This window comes from Amborella trichopoda, chromosome 4, assembly GCF_054954075.1.
Source record: "Amborella trichopoda isolate Santa Cruz 75 chromosome 4, AtrichopodaSantaCruz75HAP2 v2.0, whole genome shotgun sequence".
NCBI classification, from domain to species: Eukaryota; Viridiplantae; Streptophyta; class Magnoliopsida; order Amborellales; family Amborellaceae; genus Amborella; species Amborella trichopoda.
In genome coordinates, this window is record NC_142339.1 from 47,909,449 (window position 1) to 47,930,682 (window position 21,234).

The window sequence follows — 21,234 nt, forward strand, 5'->3', positions numbered from 1 at the left end:
TGATCCACAGTTAAAGGTGGAGTATTCCTATGAGTTGATTAAATCTTAGGCCTATTCAAATCTAATTCCCATTAAAATTAATGTAATTTAATTAATTTTATGTTATTTGATTTTTTTTATGAATCTTCTGATATTTTAATTTTATCATTTGGCTTTATAAATCAAGAGAATTTCATTTCTAAAGTTTTAAATAAACTAAAAGGTTTGAAAAATCTAAAAATCAATTTTTATTATTTCTAAAATATGTAGGACCCTCTATAATCATTGGAGACCCAGTTAAATCTTATGAGACAATTGGGTGGGGCCCAGCCACCAAAGGGTAGCACGCCCAACCTAAAGGAGATTGTCTTTTCTTGATAAATATTATGAGAGGCATCTCATGCTATTTGACTTTCCTTTTGTGGAGAGAAGCCTACTTACGATAAAGGAATGAAATATGTGGTTTTAGGAAAACTTGAGAATAAAAAGGGTTTGATTGAGAAATAAGGAATAAATATTTACTATTAAATAATGTAAAGAAATATTTTCTTTATTTAACTTATTTGATGGGAATAGATTTAGGAAGGGGAGGATAAGGTTTTAGCATCTTCTTTAGCATCTTAATGGTGGATCTAGGGAGTAGATGGCTCACATCTTACCCAACAAATCTCATTAAATCGACGGTCAAGATTTACTCTTAAGATTTTATGACAAACCTTAATGCATGAAAAATCTATAAAAAATGATTATTCTCCTCCCTTATCTCTACACCTCTTACTTACTCTCTCTTCTCTCTCTAAACAGAACCTCTCTCACTAGCCTCTCTAAGGGACATGCCCCACATAGGTTATGCTCTCTCACACAAACTATCCTAAGGGGGGGCAGGCCCAAGCTAGGCTAAGTTAAGCTTGAATCTCTCTCATGGGTTCTAAATCAAACTAGGTTTTGATTATGTGATTTTGTGGGCAGTAAAGGGATTATCCCTAACTAGTAGTTATCTCCCTCATTTCTTGATTTCTACCTCTCATAAGGATCAAGTTAAGGGATTTAAATTAGGCTTAACCATTGAAGTTTTCGGTGGGTGGTTCTAGATCAAGATCCATATGCATTGATTGGGTTTTGTCATAAGAAGGAGAAATCAAGAGACCAATCAAAATCTTGAGCATCATTGGAAAAAAGAGACTCGACGTGGGGTGTACTAAGTCTGATTGAGGTAATCTCTTGCACCGTCTTTTATTTCTTCAACATTTATTTATTGTACCTTTTATTTCCAAACATAGGTTGTGCCTTTTTTTTGTTATTGAAAGAAAGGTTTTTAATGGCTTCAAGTACTTAAGATCCTATTGTATTCTTTTCTTTTATTTTATTTGAAGTTATTACATTGTAAAAAGACTACTTGTATGTGATCTAAACCATGAAGAAAAGAAAAATAATTGGAAAAGAAAAATAATTGAAAAAGAAAGAAAAAATTTATTATATACTCCGGCTAGATAACAAGAGTTATTTTTTCATTGGTAACAGTACTTGTTGCCATAAGTGGTCTTTTCTCTTTATTTGAGTCTAGATCTTGCTTGGGAATGAGATATGGCTACCCGCACTTTTTGTGATCAAGTGATACACCTCCGGAAGAATAATATGAATATTAGAATACCGAAAAGCCACTCTGTAGAATGGGTATTTTGTGCTATTTTTTAGCAGTAACATGAAGAAGATAATGAGATATTTTTATGTTGCATACTTCAGTAATATTATATATTTTTTTAGAGTAGGATTTACTTGTAAAATTTCAGTAGAAGATTCTAGGGGAATTGAAAGTTATGGACTCATTATTAAAGGGTGTCAATTCTGACCCTGCAAAATCCTGAAACTATCTATTGAGATCCGTGAATTTTTCTACTAAACGTATGATTTTATTTTTAGCTTAAATTTAACTGTAAAACATCAAATTGAGTCTAATTTCAAATAAAAATAGTTTTATGAAGAAGATCCTTGTGGTTTGAAAGATATTGTCAATTTATTGAAGGGTGAAGAAGTGATGTTTTCTGCAATGAAAACTACCTCAATGACTTGGAAGTCATGATTTTATTTTCTTCAGCCCATACTAATTTTCTAGACTTTCATTTCAAGTCTAGTTTCTACTAAAATTTATTTGAGGGAGAAATATCGATAGGAAGAGAGGAATAAAAAAAATTTATTGAAGAGAGATCATCTTGAATTTTCAACAGTTTGCTATATACATTCTTCATTGAGATATGAATAGCTATATTTATTAAGCATGCTTAACATTGTGATATGAGGCTTGTGGAAACATAAGTGTTACCATTTTGTGTCTAATTTCCAAGATCATAAAAGCTTGTTAACAAGTAAAAACAACGAATCAAAATAGCCTAGGTATCATACTACATAGTTTTGAGGTATGAAAATCTATCTCACATTACAATGTAAGGTCATATAGGGAAAGATGATTCAGTAACCTTTTATTTTATGTTTCATACACTTCTTTGGTTATATTTTGGCTATTTATTTTATGAATATATATGGAGTATATGGACATTAGGTGATAGGTGCTAACAAATTTAAAAGAGTAGAATGATGAATACCCTATGGTTTTGTGCTTTTTTGTACTTGAGTATAAACTACTTAATATAGTGACACACATGGAGATGTGATTTGATCAAAGACTATGATCTTAAGTATGGAACACGAGAGATGGGTGTGGCTTATTCAAATATGTAAGCACAAAGGGAATATTCTGATGAAACTCGGTCTCAATGACCATCCTCCCAATATATCTAGTAACATGATGAGTTCCATGCAATGATGATCTCTTGATAAAGTCTCTATATTTACTAAAAAGAAGTATTTTATCAAGTTTTAATAATCATTCTTTAGTCATGTTTTATTTTGAATAAAATTATAAGATGGCCTTTATGATTTGTTTTGTGGCTGTAAACATGACTTGGTAGGTAATTAAAAGTGCATGCGGTACAATGATTTTTGAAGACCAAACATATATTTTAAAATTAAATTGAATGATTTGATAAAAACTAAAGTTTATGAATATGGTTTTGAGAAATCTCATAGTCATGCAAAGTCCATTAATCTTTATGAAAAATCATTATAGACCGTCATACTATATTGCTTGTGAATGTATACATACCAAGTCAATAGTTTTTTTATTAAAGAGAAAACATTGTGTTTTGAAGGTATTTATAAACTTGGGAAAAAACTGTCATTTATTCATACATTGGTTTTTAAATACCCATATGTGTTAACTCATGTTCTTAGTTATTTAGAATCCCTGATTATCTAAGACCATGAACTATAGGGAATGTTGTAGGAAAGCCATCTTGTTAGACTTCCTTGACATATTTATGTTGATTAGATAACTTGTCATACGATATGACATATTTATGTTGATTTGTCGTATCTCAAATCATAGACTTCCTTGACATATTTATCATCATACGATATGTACATAGATAGTCATATTGAAATAGTAATCCACCATTGAGGGTGAAATATGGACATGTGTGAGAGATTACATATATGCACCATACAGTCATGATTGCATCATAGTCTGGCGGATCATAGTTTGTCGCTAGGGAAGAACTTGAAATCCACATACTGAGATTACGTCCCCTAGCCCATTGATTGACTTTGGCGGTCCAATCATGAACCCATGCAGCAGATTGTAGGTCATGGGAATTGTTGGATTAGTTTGAAAAAGCTCGTGTAGATCGTGGTCGATAGTTGAAAGTGGAGTACTCCTATACGTTGATTAAATTCTAGACCTATTCGGATCTGATTCCCATCAAAATTAATTTAATTTAATTAATTTTATGTTATTTGATTTTTTTATGAATCTTCTGATACGTTAATTTTGTCATTTGGATTTATAAATCAAGATAAATTCATTTCTAAAGTTTTAAATAAACTAAGAGGTTTAAAAAAACTAAAAATAATTTTTTATTGTTTCTAAAAATATGTAGGACACTCCATAATTATTAGAGGCCCATTTAAATCACATGGGACAATTGGGTGGAGCTCATGCGTGGCCACCAAATGGTGGCACTCCCCACGCATAGGAGATTGTCTTGTCTTGCTAAATATGGTGAGAGGAATCTCATGCTAGTTGGCTTTCCTTTTGTGGATAGAAGCTTACTTGCAATAAAATGATGAAATATGTGGTTTTAGAAAATCTTGATAATCAAGAAGGTTTGATTGAGAAATAAGGATTGAATATTTACTATTAACTAAAGTAAAGAAATATTTTCCTTATTTAACTTATTTGATGGGAAGAGGTTTAGGAAGAGGAGGATATGGTTCTAGCCCTTCTTTAGCATTTGATGGTAGATCTAAAAAATGAATAGTTCACATCTCTCACCCCACAAATCTCCTTAGATCAAAGGTTAAGATTTGCTCCTACAATTTTATGGCAAACCCTAATGCATGAAAAATCTATAAAAAAGATCATTCTCCTCCTGTGTCTCTACACCTCTTACTTACTCTCTTTGCTCTCTCTAAAATAGAATCTCCCTCTCTAGCCTCTCCAAGGGGCACGCCCCACATAGGTAGCTCTCACACCCAAACTATCCTAAGGAGGAAATGCCCAAGCTAGGCTAGGTTACGCTTGAATCTCTCTCATGAGTTCTAAATCAAGCCAAGTTTTGATTATGTGATTTTATGGTCAACAAAGGGATCATCCCTAGCTAGTAGTTTTTACCCTCCTTTCTTGTTTTCTCTCTCTCATAAGGATCAAACCAATGGGCTTGACTTAGGCCTGAGCATTGAGGTTTTAAGTGGGTGGTTCTAGATCGAGATCTATATACATTGATTGGGTTTTGTCATAAGAATGAGAAATCAAAAGACCGATCAAAGATCCCGAGCACCATTAGAAAGAGGAGACTTGGCGTGTGGTGTACTAAGCATTGTTGAGATAATCTCTGGCACCCTCTTTTATGTCTTTAATATTTATTTATTGTGTCTTTTATTCCCAAACATAGATTGTGTCATTTCTTTGTTATTGAAAGAAAGGTTTTGAATAGATTCAAATTCTTGAGATCATATTATATTCTTTTATTTTTATTTTTTTAAAAGTTATTATATTGTTAAAGGACTACTTCTAAGCGATCTAGACCGTGAAGAAAAAAAAAATTTTGAAAAAAAACAAAAAAAATTATTATATAATCCAAAAAAAAATTTATTATATAATCCAGCTAGATCATTCGAGCTCTTCTTTCAGTCTAACCTTAATACATATCGAAGCCACCAAATGCATCGTATTAGATACATACTAGCCCTCCTTTGTATTATGAAACCAACTCCAAGTTTGAAACATGATTTTATTCTTTAATTCTACCAAGTCCACCGATACCCCATCAAATGTCCTACGGTTTCTTTCTAACCATAACTGCCACAAAATTGCACCTCTAAAAATATTCCACAGCACTCCTCCATTCTCTTAGTTTCCATTGTAATGTGATCTGGCAGGTTCATACTGCACAAAATTCATTTTCCTTTTTAGATAATTTGGGCGAGATGAATCTGAAATGACTATTGGCAAAAGTGAAAAAATTAGAATTTTAATCTTAATAAATCTTTTTTTTTGAGGAACTAACTTCACAATATGTTCCCACTTACATGTTTCTTTGAAGTGAGATATCGGTTTGGTACTTGAAGTTCTGAACCGGTCTATGTGGAAGAAAAAGGAAAAAAATATGGGAGATGATCTGAACCATTCATAACTCAAAAATATATAAGGTTGTAGTAGTTCAAAACTTGAAGTTTCTAACTGATATCTCACTTAGAAGCGAGGATCTTGTTTTGAAACTTGAATTTTCGAACTTGGGATATTTTGCAAAAACAAAATGTCGATAAAAAAAGGACATCAATGCAAAATATGAAAAACAATACAACAAATAATAAGAGACATTACAAAAATATTTTCTTTATAAATTAAAAATTAATAAAAACAAGATGGATAGGAACCAAATGATTCAGCAGATCATGATCACCTAATTCCCTGCAAGACTCATTCTTTATTAATTCTCATTGAAACTAAGAACTAGGATGATCACTCCCAATTCTTGATTCAAATCAGTGATTCCTGATGTGGATGAGCGGTAATTCAATCAAGTGAAAGACATATTCTTATTGAAACTAAGAACTAGGATGATCCCTCCCGATTCCTGATTCAAATCAGTGATTCTTGATGTGGATGAGCGATAATTCAATCAAGTGAAAGACATTTCAATTAAGTGAAAGAATTTATGAGGTGAAGATATTAATTGCCTGAGGAAATATTGGCTCCCTCCTCCATTGACCAAGGGAATATTGGTTCCCCTCCCCCTCTGTTGGGGTTGCAAGGTCTTAGTTTCCCTTTAAGCTTTGCCGCTATGAACAAGCCGAGCAGTTTCGTGGGCTTTCCGATTTAGCCAGGTTTTGGGCTAGGGCCCATTAATAGCCGGAATAGAGATCATCCTAGCTTATGAATGGCTCGATCTGGTGTTTTAAGAACTTAAAATCATTCTCAAGTAATCATAAAACAATCCATCAAATTTTGGGGTTAAATAAATTCTTAGGGGACCCTATTCACAATATTTTCAGCTCACCTAAATAGACAAATTTTCCAGATTATGTTCAAATTTATCTTTTCTTGGACTAGAGGTATGTGTGAAAACTAGGCGAAACGAGTGCCCCTAGAATCTTCAAAATGAAAGAGAGGTTATCTATTTCAATTGGCCCTTGGATAGACGAAATATTTTCCCAATTGAAAAAATGAGCATTTGAGGTTTCTTTGTTTACTCACAGCCGATGTTATCAAGATCAGGACCGCCATCGAATCGGTAAAAGGCTTGGTCTAAGGTAAAACCGGTCTAACCCCTAGTTGAACCAGTTGAGCATGATTTAGATAGAAACAAAGGAAAGAAACATAGATTAAATAGACCGCCAGGTTTTTCTATTGCCATATAGAATCATCTAGTGATTCCTAAGTACCAAAATTTCCTAAGTACAAAAAGTCCTTTTAAACTTTTTCACTAAAGAGAGTAAGCAGACAGTTGCTCCTACAAGAACACCATGTACACGCTCAAAAGAAAATAAAGCTATTAATGGAATAGAGATAGAGACGAGAGACTAATAACCTAATTAGAGGGAAGAAACTAATTACGATGAGGATAGAAGATAACCAACGACAAAATAAGTCAAAAGCAACATCAACTTTCATAAAACCCTAGCTCCAGGGATAGATGAAGAGTAAATATCAAAAAAGAGCGGTTGCATGAAAATTAAAATGTTATATGGCTAAATGGAAGATAGGGGTGATAGTGTAGCCAGCATCCCAAGCTGGAATCCTTAAAAAAATAAAATAAATAATAATGATAACAATAATAAAAAAATAAATTATAATGATGATGTTCATCATCATGATCATGATGATCATCATCATCAACATGATCATGATGATGATCATAATAATAATAATAATATTGTAATAATAATATTAATAATAATAATGATGATGATGATCAAAATAATAATTGAAAAGACAAATATCTTTTATGAAAAATTGCTTCATATGGGTTAGACAGCGTTTCTACATATGCGGTTCAGAAAGTATAAAGCATCTATCTTAAAGATTGGATGCAAGCAGGTGTTCTATAATGACCTAAATTTTTTTTTACTAGATTTATTATTTTTAATTTTTAAAACTTATTTCTTTTTCATATTCATGATCTCCATGTTAAAAATTACATATCATTAAAAATTAAATCTTAAAATCCATCTCAAAAAAAATTTATTAAAAAACCTGCATTTCTACATATACGGGCTTGGCCACATAGAAACGGGGTCCATCTTTTATCGGCAGTGAAGTAAGACGAACAAAGGAGGGCGGTACAAAGGTATCAGGTGTACTTCATTTCTCTTTTTTTTTTTTCTCTTTTATTGGTGCATAAAAAGATATTGCCCTAATAAAATTTATTAAGACTTAAAGAGTTAAGAGAAAAAAAAAGAAATACCAGCCAATAGTATTTCAAAATATCCAAATGACGGTAGACGTATTTGAAATAATGTTCTCATCTTAATAAATAAAACAACCATGGTTTATTGCTATCTTTAAGATGGATTCAAATAGGTGGTCCATTTAAAAACAATTGTAATTAACGGTCCAAATGTTTTCTTCATATAATTATTATTTCTAATTTTCAAATTTTAATTTTTATTTCATATTCATGATATCTTTTTTTTTGGGTAAATCAGTGAGGGAGAAGGCCCTCTAACCCTTTTTCATTAATAAAAACAAGTAGAAAAAATTACATCGTACTATCTTACAACCCTACAATAAGGTAATTGCGCCACATCATGAAGTAGTGGAAGGTTAAGAAAATCTGGAGGCCTAGAGCGCCAAATGGGGGCCTCCGCAAAAATTGTAGTCTTTTTAGCTAGAGTGTCAATCACCATATTAGCCTTACGGTAAACATGGCAAATAGACCATGAATGATTCTCAAGTCTAGACTTGCAATTAACATTTATGATATGAAGAGCCCATGGAGCTTTACACCTGTCCTGTATGACCTGAACCAGTAAAGAAGAATCACTCTCAATTTACAAGGAGAAGCATTCCATTTGAGTGGCTAAATCAATACCCTCTTGTAAACCTCAAAATTCTGCATAATTGTTGGAAGCAATTCCAAGAGGAACCAAAAAAGCAGCAACGAAAGATCCATCATCCTATCTCATGACACCCCCACAACCAACTTAACCTGGATTCTGAATAGAAGACCCATCGATATTTAGCTTAAAATGTGAATGTGGAAAAGCCCATGCCACTATATGGGTGACTCGATTCTCTGCTGCTGCCACGTAAGTCGTAAATTCTCAGTAATTGCCTTTTTTGAGATGTGGTACGTCCATGCCTTAGCATCCGCCAAATCACGAACATGGTAGATGATCCTTCGGGTCAGCTTCACAAGGTGAGTGTCCTTTCTTGAAACATACGGTGGTTCCGCTCCTCCCAAATCATCCATATAGATGCGAAGAAAAGAGAATGCTAAATGTTAGTAACACCATCAAACTTGAACCTGAATGCTAACCATTTCCACAGTGTAGCTGCAATAGAATAACCTGTAATAAAACGTTTTCCACATTGTCATGCTATAGACTTCCAAATCCCCTGCGAGAAAACACATTCAAGCAAAATATGGTAAATATTGTCTCATTATGATGACAAAAAGGGCACACAAAAGCAAAGGTGATTCCCCTTCGCTGCATGAGAGAAGAGGGAGGAAGACGATGATGAAGGCTCAACCACGAGAACCATTTAGCCCTTAGATGACACTTAGAAGACCATAGTGCCCTAAAGACTGGTTGAGAAGAGCTCATACGACGAATGAAATTCCATGCCTCTTTAATAGAAAACATTCCATTTGCAGAGTGAATCCATACCAAAAATTAGGTTGGGGTTTCAGGGCGGTTGAGGCAACCTCCACTTCCTTTCAAATTCTGATCCATTAATTACAGGTTCTAAGAGCTTGTCCTGGTGCAAGGGTAGGGAAACACCAGGATTGTGGAGAACCATTTAAGTAGTCTACAACCCTAGGCATGGCGAAACTTTCTAGGTCTTTACAAATACTAGAACCATAAGATTCTAAAATGGATTGTTTTGATAACTATGGATCTGTCCATAAATTAATTGTCCTTTCATTCCCAATAATCCATTGAACATTGTGGCGTAAAAGAGATTATTTATTCTCTAAAATTAGGATCAACTTATATTTAAAAAATATATTTATTGCCAAGCCCGCATTTCTACATGTGTGGGCTTGGCCGCATGCTAACCGCGTCCTAAATAAAAATATATCCCCATCCTTTTCTCCTCTTTTCCCCATGTTTTCCCTTTGTTTCTTCTATTCACCTTTTGTACCTCCTTTCTATTTTTTTATGCTCCCTCTAGATCATATGTGCATCTAGACCCTCTCTCAAAACACCTATTTAGGACGATGTGTTTAGCCTAAAATTTTGGAAACTACGTAAGAATTACTAAATAATTATTTTGAAAAGAAAAGTTTTGAATTTTGAGTTTGGTGACTCTTAGATCTCCCAAAAAATAAGACAGTTTCTATTTAATATTGAGACGTTAGTTTTTTCTAGTACACAAAAAATTTATTTTGGAAATTCTTTTTGCAAACATCATTCCATGGTTTATAGAGTTTACATCCAATTTTGAAACCTAAAAAATATATATGTTTCCCCAAGGGAATAAAAGGATAGTATAGCTATATATTTTCCCTAAGGGAGTAAAAGGATAGTATAGCTTATATATTTTCCCCAAGGGAGTAAAAGGATAGTATAGCCCCACGGAAGTAGGAAATCATTTGGCTGCTTTCCTTTTTGCATGACGCTGTTTCCCCACTTTAGGCCATTATAATATATGTTGTAATCCATCTTTTAACCTTGTAATTGAGAGAGAGAAAGAGAGCCTAAATGAAATAAAACAGAGTGAGAGAAAAAAGGAAAGAAAGAATAAAAGATAATGATTTGATAAAAGAAAGCTAAAAGAAAGAGAACAAAAGACAATGATTTGATAAAAGAAAGCTAAAATAGAAAGAACAAAAGAAAACGCAATTGATAAACCAAAGTCAATAATTAAAGAAAAAGTCATTTGTGAGGTGCTCTCCCCTTCAACTATTGTGGTGGCCCATCATCTTTTTCATATTTTAGATGATTAAGGAACTAAAAACATGCAAATCCATCCTCTTGTAGATATCAGGTTTCTAAAATAAATTTACATTTGGAGATCTAAAATTGCTAAATATTAAACGTCATCTCAACATGTGACCATCCATTTCAATCTTAAGGGCTCCTCTCTATTTTGTCTCGGCATAAATATCAATAAAATGGTCAAATCACTTCAAAAAATTAGGCAGTCAAATCAATCAATATATCAACAAAGCCATTACTTTAATAACATCATTTCTTTCAAGTATCTTCTCAAGGAAAATGGTTTAATAGGCTTGCGGCCCTATCAAATAAGTAAAGCCTCAACTCATAACTCATCCAAAATTGTAATTCAAGTATTGATAGACGTTTACATTGATCATCTGAGCTTAAACATTATAATTGTAAAAAAAATTAGGATTTCAATCTCTAAAAATAATGTATATTGTAACAAATTATATAGGACATTTATTTAGCACTAAAAATAAGTATTCACAGATACGTAAAATCTGTACATTTTTTTAGCTACAAATTTACTATCATTGTTGGAAATTGATTTTACAGCCATCATGGAGATTTTGGTTGCTGAAAGTGCTTTCCGGACAAAGATTTGAGGTGAGGCTTATTTTGTTTTCATAACACCTAGGCCTCATAGAAACTTTATCCTCTTCTCAAAGTATTTTGCCTAAAATACAAAAAATGTTAGTTAGCGGCTCCAAATAATCTAAATGCCTGTCCTTACTCCGTGTTCTAAACCTAGAATAAGAGCTTTTTAATGAAAATCGATGTCTAGAATTTGAAACCCAAACAAGTAAGGGTGTTTATATTGTTCGACTTGACCATGATATTTTCTAAAATACTTTTACTTGTTCAAGATTCTAAATTGCAATGGTTGCATTTTATACATATTTTTCAAGAGAAAATTACGTAAAAATCTCATTTTATTTTAAAATTTTAAATAATGATATAATTTTTATAGTTTACGCTCAAGTTAAACTTTTTGAAAGTTTACATTATATTTTATTTTTATTTTTTACATACATAATATAGAGCTCAAATTTAAGACATGCATATTAGTCATCATCACCCACTAGTAAAAAATATAAAAGAATATTTTTAAAGATTTCCCAAATACCGATAACTTGCAAGTGTATTTTGATATTTTTTCAATATTGAATTCTTTTGTTTGCACAGTTGCATGATGACAAGAAATATACACCTAAATTTGAGCTCAAACTAATTTATAATAAAATAAAATTAAAAGAGGGATTCAAGTGAAAAATAATAAATATGTGTCTATTTCTAAATTCCAAAACTAAAATGTGATTTTTCTCTAAATTTCCCATTTTTAACATGTAGTTAAAGACTTCTTTGAGAGAAATTGTCTTGTTGAAGTCGAGGCTTGTTGATGAGTTAGCTGCTTGGTAAATTTCTAGCAAAATTATATTTTATTTTTAAAATTTAAAAATTAGTAATATTTATTTCATATTTTACATTCAAGACCTACTTTTTTAGAGTATAAACTGTATTTTAATTTAATTTATCTTTCTATATATCACATAAGCTCAAATTTGATGTCTATAACTCTTACAGTTGCACACCTATAAGAAATGTTTAAAAATATTTTTAGATAAATAAAAGTACCAAAATACCCCTAAATTTTGTAGGGGTATTTTGGTTATTTATTTTAAATTTATTTATTTAACATATTTTTATAGGTGTGTATAGCGAGAAGAATAGATATATAACCTAATAAATAAAAAATAGATTAAATAAAATACATTTGATACTCCTAAAAAGTGGGATTTAAATGCGAAATATGAAATATATATAAGACTATTTTTTAATTTCAAAATAAAAAAGGACTTTCACAACAATTCAAAATGGGAAATATTTCTATACATAGGGAATTTATGTATGCCACCTCTCTCCTAATGATCCGATCTAAATAGACAATTGAGATGATCCCAATCATATGTCCCACCGAAACGTTATTTTATTTTTAATATTTTATAAATCATTTTAACATCAAATTTGGGGTGTCCAAGCCTCACTAAAATTCCCACCTACAAAAAATATTAAAAAGAAAATGTATTCCTAGTAAAATAAAATAACCAAAATACCCTTGATAGTTTCAGGGGTAGTTTGGTTATTTTTATTTTCAAATATTTTTTATAATTTTTTTAGGTGCTCCCTATTGATACCAAATTTTATTTTCTTATGATTTGTAGAAAATATTAAAAATAAAATACTCTGGGATGTCGGATCTAAATAAAACGGTCAGAGGCTCACTTGTAACACGATCGCTAAAGGTATCCCAACCATTCATTCAGATTAGACAGTTGGGAGATAGTGGTATGTATAAATTCCCTATGCCAACTAGCATACAAAAAGCTTAGTATTTCACGTAGTTTAAACATCTAGTAAGGGGATTTGTGTTACCTAAGTCTTTTTCAAGAGAATTCACCCAAAAAAAAGAATTCTCCAAAGATACAACTTTGATGCATGGACAATATAAAATGGGATTGTATATTATGAGGTCGTTTACTTTTGTTACTAGGAGGTCACAAATACTCTTATATGTCAAATTTTGAATTAGAGAGCTTGGGATGTGTTACAAAATTCGAAAAATTCTCATTGAACTTTGAACCTCGTAAATAATACACTTGCAACCATCCAATTTAAAATCCTACAAGCAATAATGACCCCCTGTACCAAAAGTAAGTGGTTTCCTTATGTACTTTTCCATATAAAATAGAAAAGAAATAAGAAACCTTTTAAGGCATCATGCGATGAGTCCTTAGGAATTACAAGGGGGGCCTTCCAATTTGGAGCACGTTTTAAGCTCGATATCACTTTTTTAAAATAAAGATAACTATGAGCGTTTTTTAACTACGAGATATAAGAGTTTTACGGTCCGGTCTCCTGGTGTTTGACTCGTAAGACGGAGGAATCAATTGTATATCAAGTGGTCCCGCATGACTACGTAACCTTTTACTTCTCTTTTAAGTAAATAACGAACAAACATAGAAATAACCAAGGTCCCCATGCGGAAACGTAGCCAATTAAAAGAAAAAGAAAAAACCTTACCTGATAATTCATACTTCATCAATATTTAGAAAGAAAGAGATGAAAAGTAAAAAATAAGAGTTTATTTCGATGGCAATTAGTTTTATCTAGAATAGGCTAACTTATTTAAAATTAATAATTTGGCTAGATGTTTGGTACTTACTTGTATTATGTATACTATTATTTATTGTTTAACTTTTTTGACATTTTTCTGATATTTGAATTTAATTCTGGTTAAAAAAGCATAATTTCCAGTAAATTACCTTTAATAAAATAAAAAAATAATTTTTTTTTAGAAAACATACATATAATACTGACTATGAGGTTAGCATTCAGGTTCAAGTCTAATGGTATTATCAATATTTGGCATTCTCTCTCCTTCACAACTATATGGATGATTTGGGAGGAGCGGAACCACCGTAAGCTTTAAGGAAGGACACTCACTCTTGCGAAACTGATTCGAATGACCACCTACCATGTTCGTGATTTGGCGGATGCTAAGGCATGGACTTACCACATCTCAGAAAAGGCAATTACTGAGAATTTACAACTTATATAGCGACAGTAGATAATCAAGTTACCCATAACAGTGGCATGAGCTTTTCCTCATTCACAGCATTTTAAGCTAAATATTGATGGGTCTTCTATTCAGAATCCAGGTCAAGCTGATTGTAGGGGTGTCTTGAGATGGGATGATGGATCTGTCGTTACTGATTTCTCGGTTCCTCTTGAATTATGCATAATTTTGAGGTTTACAAGAGGTTGTTTATTTAGCCACTCAAATGGAATGCTTCCCCCTCGGTTCCTCTTGGAATTGCTTCCAATAATTATGCAAAATTTTGAGGTTTACAAGAAGTTGTTGATTTAGTCACTCAAATGGAATGCTTCCCCCTACAAATTGAGAGTGCTTCCTCTTTACTTGTTCAGATCATATAGGGCAGGTGTCAAACTTCATGGGTTCTTCATATCATAGATGCTAATTACAAATCTAGACTTGAGAATCATTCATGGTTTATCTACCATGTTTACTATGAGGCTGATACGGTAGTTGTTGCTCTTGCCAAAAAAAACTATAATTTTTGCAGAGGCCACCATTTGGCGCTCTAAGCCTCTAGATTTTCTTAACCTTCCTCTACTTCATGATGTGGTGCAATTACCTTATTGCAAGGTTGTAAGATAGTACGATGTAATTTTTTCTATTTTTTTAATTAATAAAAAAGGGGTAGATAGTACGATAGTGCCCAATAACAAATAATTCATTATCTCATGTTATTAAAACAAGAGTGAGATTTTCATAAGGTGTCAACCTTATGCTATTAATGTAAGGTGCACTTCAAAACTATGCCAAAAATGTAGTTTTGGTGCTGCAAAGCCTTCACATGCCATGAAAATTTATTCTTGCTCCCAATTGTGAAATTTAAAATTTCAGAAATGGTGATGATCAAGCAGATCTATACACACTTGAAAATTTTGAAAACGTATAGGCCATATATTGTATTAGAAGATGTATTATTTTTAAGATTAAAAATCTTTTTTTTATATATATCTATGAATTTCAAGATCGAGATAATCGATTTGAGGGTTTTCCACGGTAAACAACCTTCTCTATTGGGTTTTCTAGATGCACCTTACCAGCATAAAGTTGGCAAAGTTGACCCCTTGTGTAAACTTTTTCCTTAAAATAACGATATATCCATACAAACAAACAAAGAGTGATAAATCCCAAATTTAATCTTCAGTTGGGAGGTTAAAAGGAGGTTGAATTGGAAGTTTCACCCCGCAATAAACGCCACCTATGTACAGATAAGAAGTTAACTAAACACCATTAGTTCCAAAAACTTCTAGTAAGAGAAACAGGGTGAAGAGAGAGAGAAACTAAAACTCCAAAATTCAGAGTTTTTGATACAGTTAAGGGCACCCCTGCAGAGGTCATTAATACCAAACGAAAACAAAATACTATAAAGAGAGAGAGAGAGAGAGAGAGGAATAACCAGTCTCTCCCTCTGGCTGAACCCAATTCTCTCACATCTCACAATGAACAATGGAGGTGGCCCTGATCCCAAGAAGAAGAAGCACCAACGCCTCCTCCTCCTCATAAATGCCTTATGCCTCACCTTAGGAGCAACTGGTGGCCCATTAATCTCTCGCCTCTACTTCCTCCATGGAGGCCACAAACTGTGGCTCAGTGCTTTCCTCGAAACCGGAGGATGGCCTATCCTCCTCTTCCCTCTTGCTTTCTCTAAGTTTTTCAACAAAACCAACAAGAAAAACCCGCAATCTCAGCAGCAAGAAGGAGAGGAAAGAACCCATATAACCTTACCTTTGTTCCTTCAATGCTCATTCATAGGCCTCTTAACTGGTGTTGATGATTACATGTACGCTTTTGGTCTCTCTTATTTGCCTGTTTCGACATCGGCTTTGTTGATCGCTTCTCAGCTCGCTTTCACCGCTCTCTTTGCTTTGATCGTGGTGAGACATAAATTCACTGCGTTCTTGACGAATTCGGTCGTTTTATTAACTCTGGGTTCGGCTTTCTTGGGTTTGGGAGCTAATGGTGATCGGCCTAAAGGTTTGAGTAATGGCCGGTATTTTTTGGGGTTCTTCATGACTCTTGGGGCTGCTGCTTTATATGGGTTGGTGCTTCCTTTGATTGAGTTAATGTATGCGAGGTCCAGGCAGAAGATTACTTACATGTTGGTTTTGGAGATGCAGCTTGTTATGTCTGTTTTTGCAACTGCTTTTTGCGCCGTTGGGATGCTCATTAACAAGGATTTTCAGGTAAAATTTTCATATTAAATTTGATAGTTTCCTATTATTCTTGGAGCTTTTCTTCTTTTTTTTTAATTTCTTTATGTTTTTCTTTTATTGGGAACTTTTTTAATTTCTTTTTGTTTTTCTTTTATTGGGAACATATAGGGTTGGTCTTTCTTTTTTTTTCTTAGTTTTTGTTTTCATCTTTAGACACTTTAGACTTGAGGGTGAATTGGTGGTAAATTTTTCATATTACAGTTGATAGTTTCCTATTGTTCTTGGAGCTTTTCTTTCTTTCTTTTTTTTTAATTTATTTTTCTATTTCTTTTATTGGGAACTTATAGAGTTGGTCTATTTTATTTTATTTTTTTCCTTAGTTTTTATTTTCATCTTTAGACAATTTAGACTTGAGGCCGAATTGATGGTTTGGTTGGAATTGGTGGTACTCTGACTTCTCTGTTTAGACTTGTGTTTGGAAACTTGGATTTGGTTGTATTTTGTGCATTGGTAGTGTTTTCCTTTGATAAATAACAGGTTTCATAGTCTTTGTTTGCTATTTTGATACTCATATGGTGGTGTTCTTTGCTTGAATTATAGCATTTCCTGTTGTTTTCTATTTTAATAACACTTATGAGGTGGCTTCCTCTGTCCTATATATATATATATATATATAGGGTTTCCTAACCTTTATTTTATATTGGTTTTCTCTTAAGAAAGATGGATTTTTGTCCCTTTTTTTTTCATTTTTTTTACTTGAATTTTTTTTTGGATTTTAATGTTTAGACTTGTATGATGGTTTTCTCTACTGAATTAATGGATGGTTTATTTACACTAATGGGATGGGAGTTTTGTTCATGGGGGTTTGAAATTTTCAGCATATTCCAAAAGAGGCGAGAGCGTTTGACCTGGGAGCAGTTGGGTATTATGCAACACTAGTGGGTAGTGGAGTCGCTTGGCAACTCTTCTTTATTGGAACAGTGGGATTAATCTTTTGTGCCAGTTCTGTGGTCAGTGGCATTATGATCGCTTTCTTGATACCCATAACCGAGATATTGGCAGTCATTTTCTATCATGAAAAGTTCACAGGAGAAAAGGCCATGGCCTTGATCATGTCTCTGTGGGGTTTTGCCTCTTATATTTATGGAGAGAGAAAAGCTGAGTTAAAGAAGAAGAAAAGAGAGGAGGAGATTTCTATGGAAACAAGGGTCAATCAGGTTTAATTCTTGTTTTTTTTTTAAGGTCATTGCTATTTAGTGTTTGTCTCAATGGAAAATGTACAAAAGACGTTAGGATTGATGTACTTGTATTTTTCTTTTGAGAGTGGACCAAGCTTTAATTTTTTTTTTGTAGACAGATGAAATAGCAAAATATTTCCGCTCTAAATAATGCATTTTTTTGTGGAAAATGATTTCATAAGGCTGCAGCATTATCAAAATAAGTAAAATCTCACCTCATAACTCATCAAAAATTGCAATTCAAGTGTAGAAAAACCTTTAAATCGATCATCTCAGCTTGAACATTATAGTTGCATAAAAAAATTAAGATTTCAAATTCTAAAAATAATGTATATTGCAACAAATCATTTAGACCATCCATTTCACCCAAAAAATAAGTGTTTTCAGATTCACAAGATTTATACCATTTCTTGGATTTCAAATTTTATTATCAGGGTTAAAAATTAATTTTAGAGCCATAATGAAGATTTTTTATGCCGAAAGTGCTTTTTGTTTTGTTTTTATAAAGCCTAGGCCTCATCTTTTATTAGGAAATAGAGCTACCTTTCCCTATTTTATTTCCATGTACATTTATACGGTATAATATACAAACGTTTGCCAACTTTGCCAAACACATGGAGCACGCATGAAGATGCATGTATAGACTTCTTTATTAACGTGAATAAAGTTTTTAACAGTCTATTTACTTTTAATCCAAAGAAGTCCCAATCGCTTTTACTCATTAAATGTGAAATTTAACAAATTGAAACATCACAATATTTGAAAAAAAATTATACTCCATACCCAATCAATATACATCCCTGTCAAATAATGATTGTGCTTCTTTGTATCAAAAAATAAAGTCTTCTTGTATATATTTCCATATTTTACACACGTTCCTTTGGCTCAATTTAACATAATTTGTAATTCTCGATTTAGCTTAACCCCATCTTGGATTGGTCCAGGAATCCGCAATGCTGCATGATAAATAGCTCGAGTTCCAAAAGAACCCCCATAAGGAAGCAAATTACAATTTACTTTTTTTTTTCAAATCGGGACATTATTTTATTCTTTTTGTAAATGACTTGAGAATGCAGACCCTACCTTTTTTAAAAATAGTAGTTTTCGAGTGCGTTTGTGAGAATTGAGGCCGGTAGCTGGTAGTTTTCGAGTCCGTCAGTGAGAATGGAGTCCAGTAGCTGGGCCTCACATGGTGCTACCACAATTTAATCCTCTCGGAAGTATACTCCGAGCTACTTTTTTATATTCTGCTACATACTCTGCTATAAGAGAAGAGGTCCGGTAACAGAAGCCAGGTGTTGAAGTTCCCAAACAAGTTGAAACCTTCTAACCACTTACCACTGAACTACTCACATAGAGAGTAGATTTTATTTCCAGGTTCGGAGGCAGACCACATGAAAAAGAATACCACTTTTTCCCTGTATCTGGGAGTGAACGTTGTTGCCGCATGGCATTCCCAGCTGAATACCATTTCAAAACCCTGTTTGTCAAGAAAATGCCCGCCAAAACACACTCATCTAAGTTTGACAAGCAAAGACTCTCACACTGATAATGATCAGTAATATTATTTTCTTGTTGCATCATCGAAAACATTGGTTCAATTGAGTTAGATCAAAATATCGTCAACAGATCACGATTCTACATTCCAGAAGTGGACATCGATGCCATAAATTAAAATCATTGGAAATGAATGCTTTATGTACAAAGTTCAATGTGCTCTCCTCAAAATTGCCCCACTCGGAGGAAGGCCCTTCCAAATGAATTACAGAAACCCACCATGTGAGTGAAATGGGACGTATTTTACGACGAGACGAGATACTCCCAATGAATACTTTCTTAGGTGTAGTTCTATAACTTTTCTATTTTCTGTTGTTCATTTTTCTCTTTTTTTTTTGGTAGTTTTCCAAGGTGTAGGTATGTCGGACCAGTCTTCTGTATTGAGAAGATTGACCCATCATTAAGGTGGTGGACCCAAGAAGTTTTTTTCTTTGTTTCTTTTAGCTCATACTACCCAATCAGCATCATGAGGATCAATATGATGAACATGATCTCAGCAGTGTGATTTTTGCTGTATGTGAATACAGTCCTAATAATTACACCCATTCTGGATAGGAAATCGGTGATCTCCTCCCACCTGTAAGTTCAACCAGTAGATAGCTGGGGATAAAGCCTGTTATTCAATTGAAAGATCTCCAAAATAGTCAGGTAAAAAAAAATCCCTTATTCACCGAAATCTAGAAGCCAAGCTTTTTCTGCAGATGTAAAATAAATGGAAATTTGAGCAAAAAGAAATCTGCTCAAAGCAAGCTAGATAAAATAATCTTACTATATATGTGAGACAGTATGTTGCCCATACTATCTCTACTGCATATACTAGATTTCTTAGGGTGCATGTATTTGTATCATCATCTAGAAATAAGGGCCTCTGATGTTAATTGATGTAATAACAACCTTTTTATATTTTTCTATCTACAATGGAGTCCTAAAGTTGATATTCTGTTTCATGTATGTGATAAATGACAAAGCCCTCTTATTATTTCAAACTCCTCGATTTCCTTTTTTTTTTGTTTTTTTGTAAGTAAAATGAATCATATAGTACATCAGGTTCTTAATTTTTTGAATCCTTTGATTACAAATTTTAGTTTTAAAAAATAGTCATTTCAAGATATCAGAAAATGAATAATATAAAACCTTCTAAAATCTTTAGTTTCAAATTACATATTTATATTTGAAAAATTGAAGTTATAAAACAATATCTTTGAAATGAGTATCATAGCACCTTCTCAATTTTTTAATCTTTCAATTAAGAATTTTTTGTCTAGAAAATAATCTACACACCGATTTAAATTATAGAGTGTATAAAGATAATTCACAATCAAGTGAATTTAAACAAAGTGGTTTGATACTTGCCTTTATTTATGAGTTTCCTATTGGAAACTTTTATTTTTGAAAATAAGTAATATAACACCTTCCAAATCTTTTAGTTATTTAATGGCAAAATAAAATTTATTAAAGATAATAAAAAAAAAATCTCGAAAACAAACAATATCACGGCTTGATAACTTACTGAATTTCAATAATTAAATTACTTTTTATGAAATAATTTATGCCAATTAAAATTTGAGGCAAAGCAAGAAGGAAGAAAGCACAGGAGTTCAATGGCCAAATTCCATGCATGCCCAAAACTATGACAGTAATTCAAAGCAGACTGATCATAAAAGACAAGCCCATAAGATAATAAGTAATAGATATTTGTAATGCAAATTATCTGCAACGATTATGTAAAGGGCCATCCAAACATCAGCTAAAAAAGAGAGTCTAATCTTATAAGAGAATAAATGGTTTTTCCTTCACTCCAAATTATTAGGTCACAATCACATCAGAGGATAGATTATTTCAAAGTAAATCTAAATTAGGTTAACCTCCCATTACAAGAATACAGGCCAACTAACTATCAAAAAAGAAAGCACAACATAAACTA

The 21,234-nt window shown here is 32.7% G+C and overlaps 2 protein-coding genes across 27 annotated transcripts in view; one reads left to right on the forward strand and one right to left on the reverse strand.

Moving 5' to 3' along the window:
* The first annotated feature begins 15,729 nt into the window (after positions 1-15,729).
* On the forward strand, positions 15,730-17,901 carry LOC18431064 (purine permease 1). Its single transcript, XM_006841196.4, has 2 exons — positions 15,730-16,545; positions 17,394-17,901. Exons 1-2 carry the CDS (start codon positions 15,802-15,804, stop codon positions 17,736-17,738), a joined length of 1,089 nt encoding a protein of 362 aa, XP_006841259.1. The 5' UTR covers positions 15,730-15,801; the 3' UTR covers positions 17,739-17,901.
* A 610-nt stretch (positions 17,902-18,511) lies between these two features.
* ATJ1 (DNAJ heat shock family protein) overlaps positions 18,512-21,234 on the reverse strand; it is a 32,819-nt gene continuing 30,096 nt past the window's right edge. For 13 of the 26 annotated variants that reach the window (XR_016054616.1, XR_016054615.1, XR_016054604.1 and 10 more), the window contains one exon: positions 19,300-19,923. Coding sequence is in view for 9 of the 26 variants with exons in the window: in XM_088865399.1 (XP_088721525.1) it covers positions 19,896-19,923 (28 nt within the window). In the remaining 17 variants the exon portion in view is untranslated. Of the gene's footprint in view, positions 19,234-19,299; positions 19,924-21,234 lie in introns of those variants that run through there. The other 13 variants (XR_016054609.1, XR_016054607.1, XR_016054617.1 and 10 more) reach the window with 3 other exon arrangements.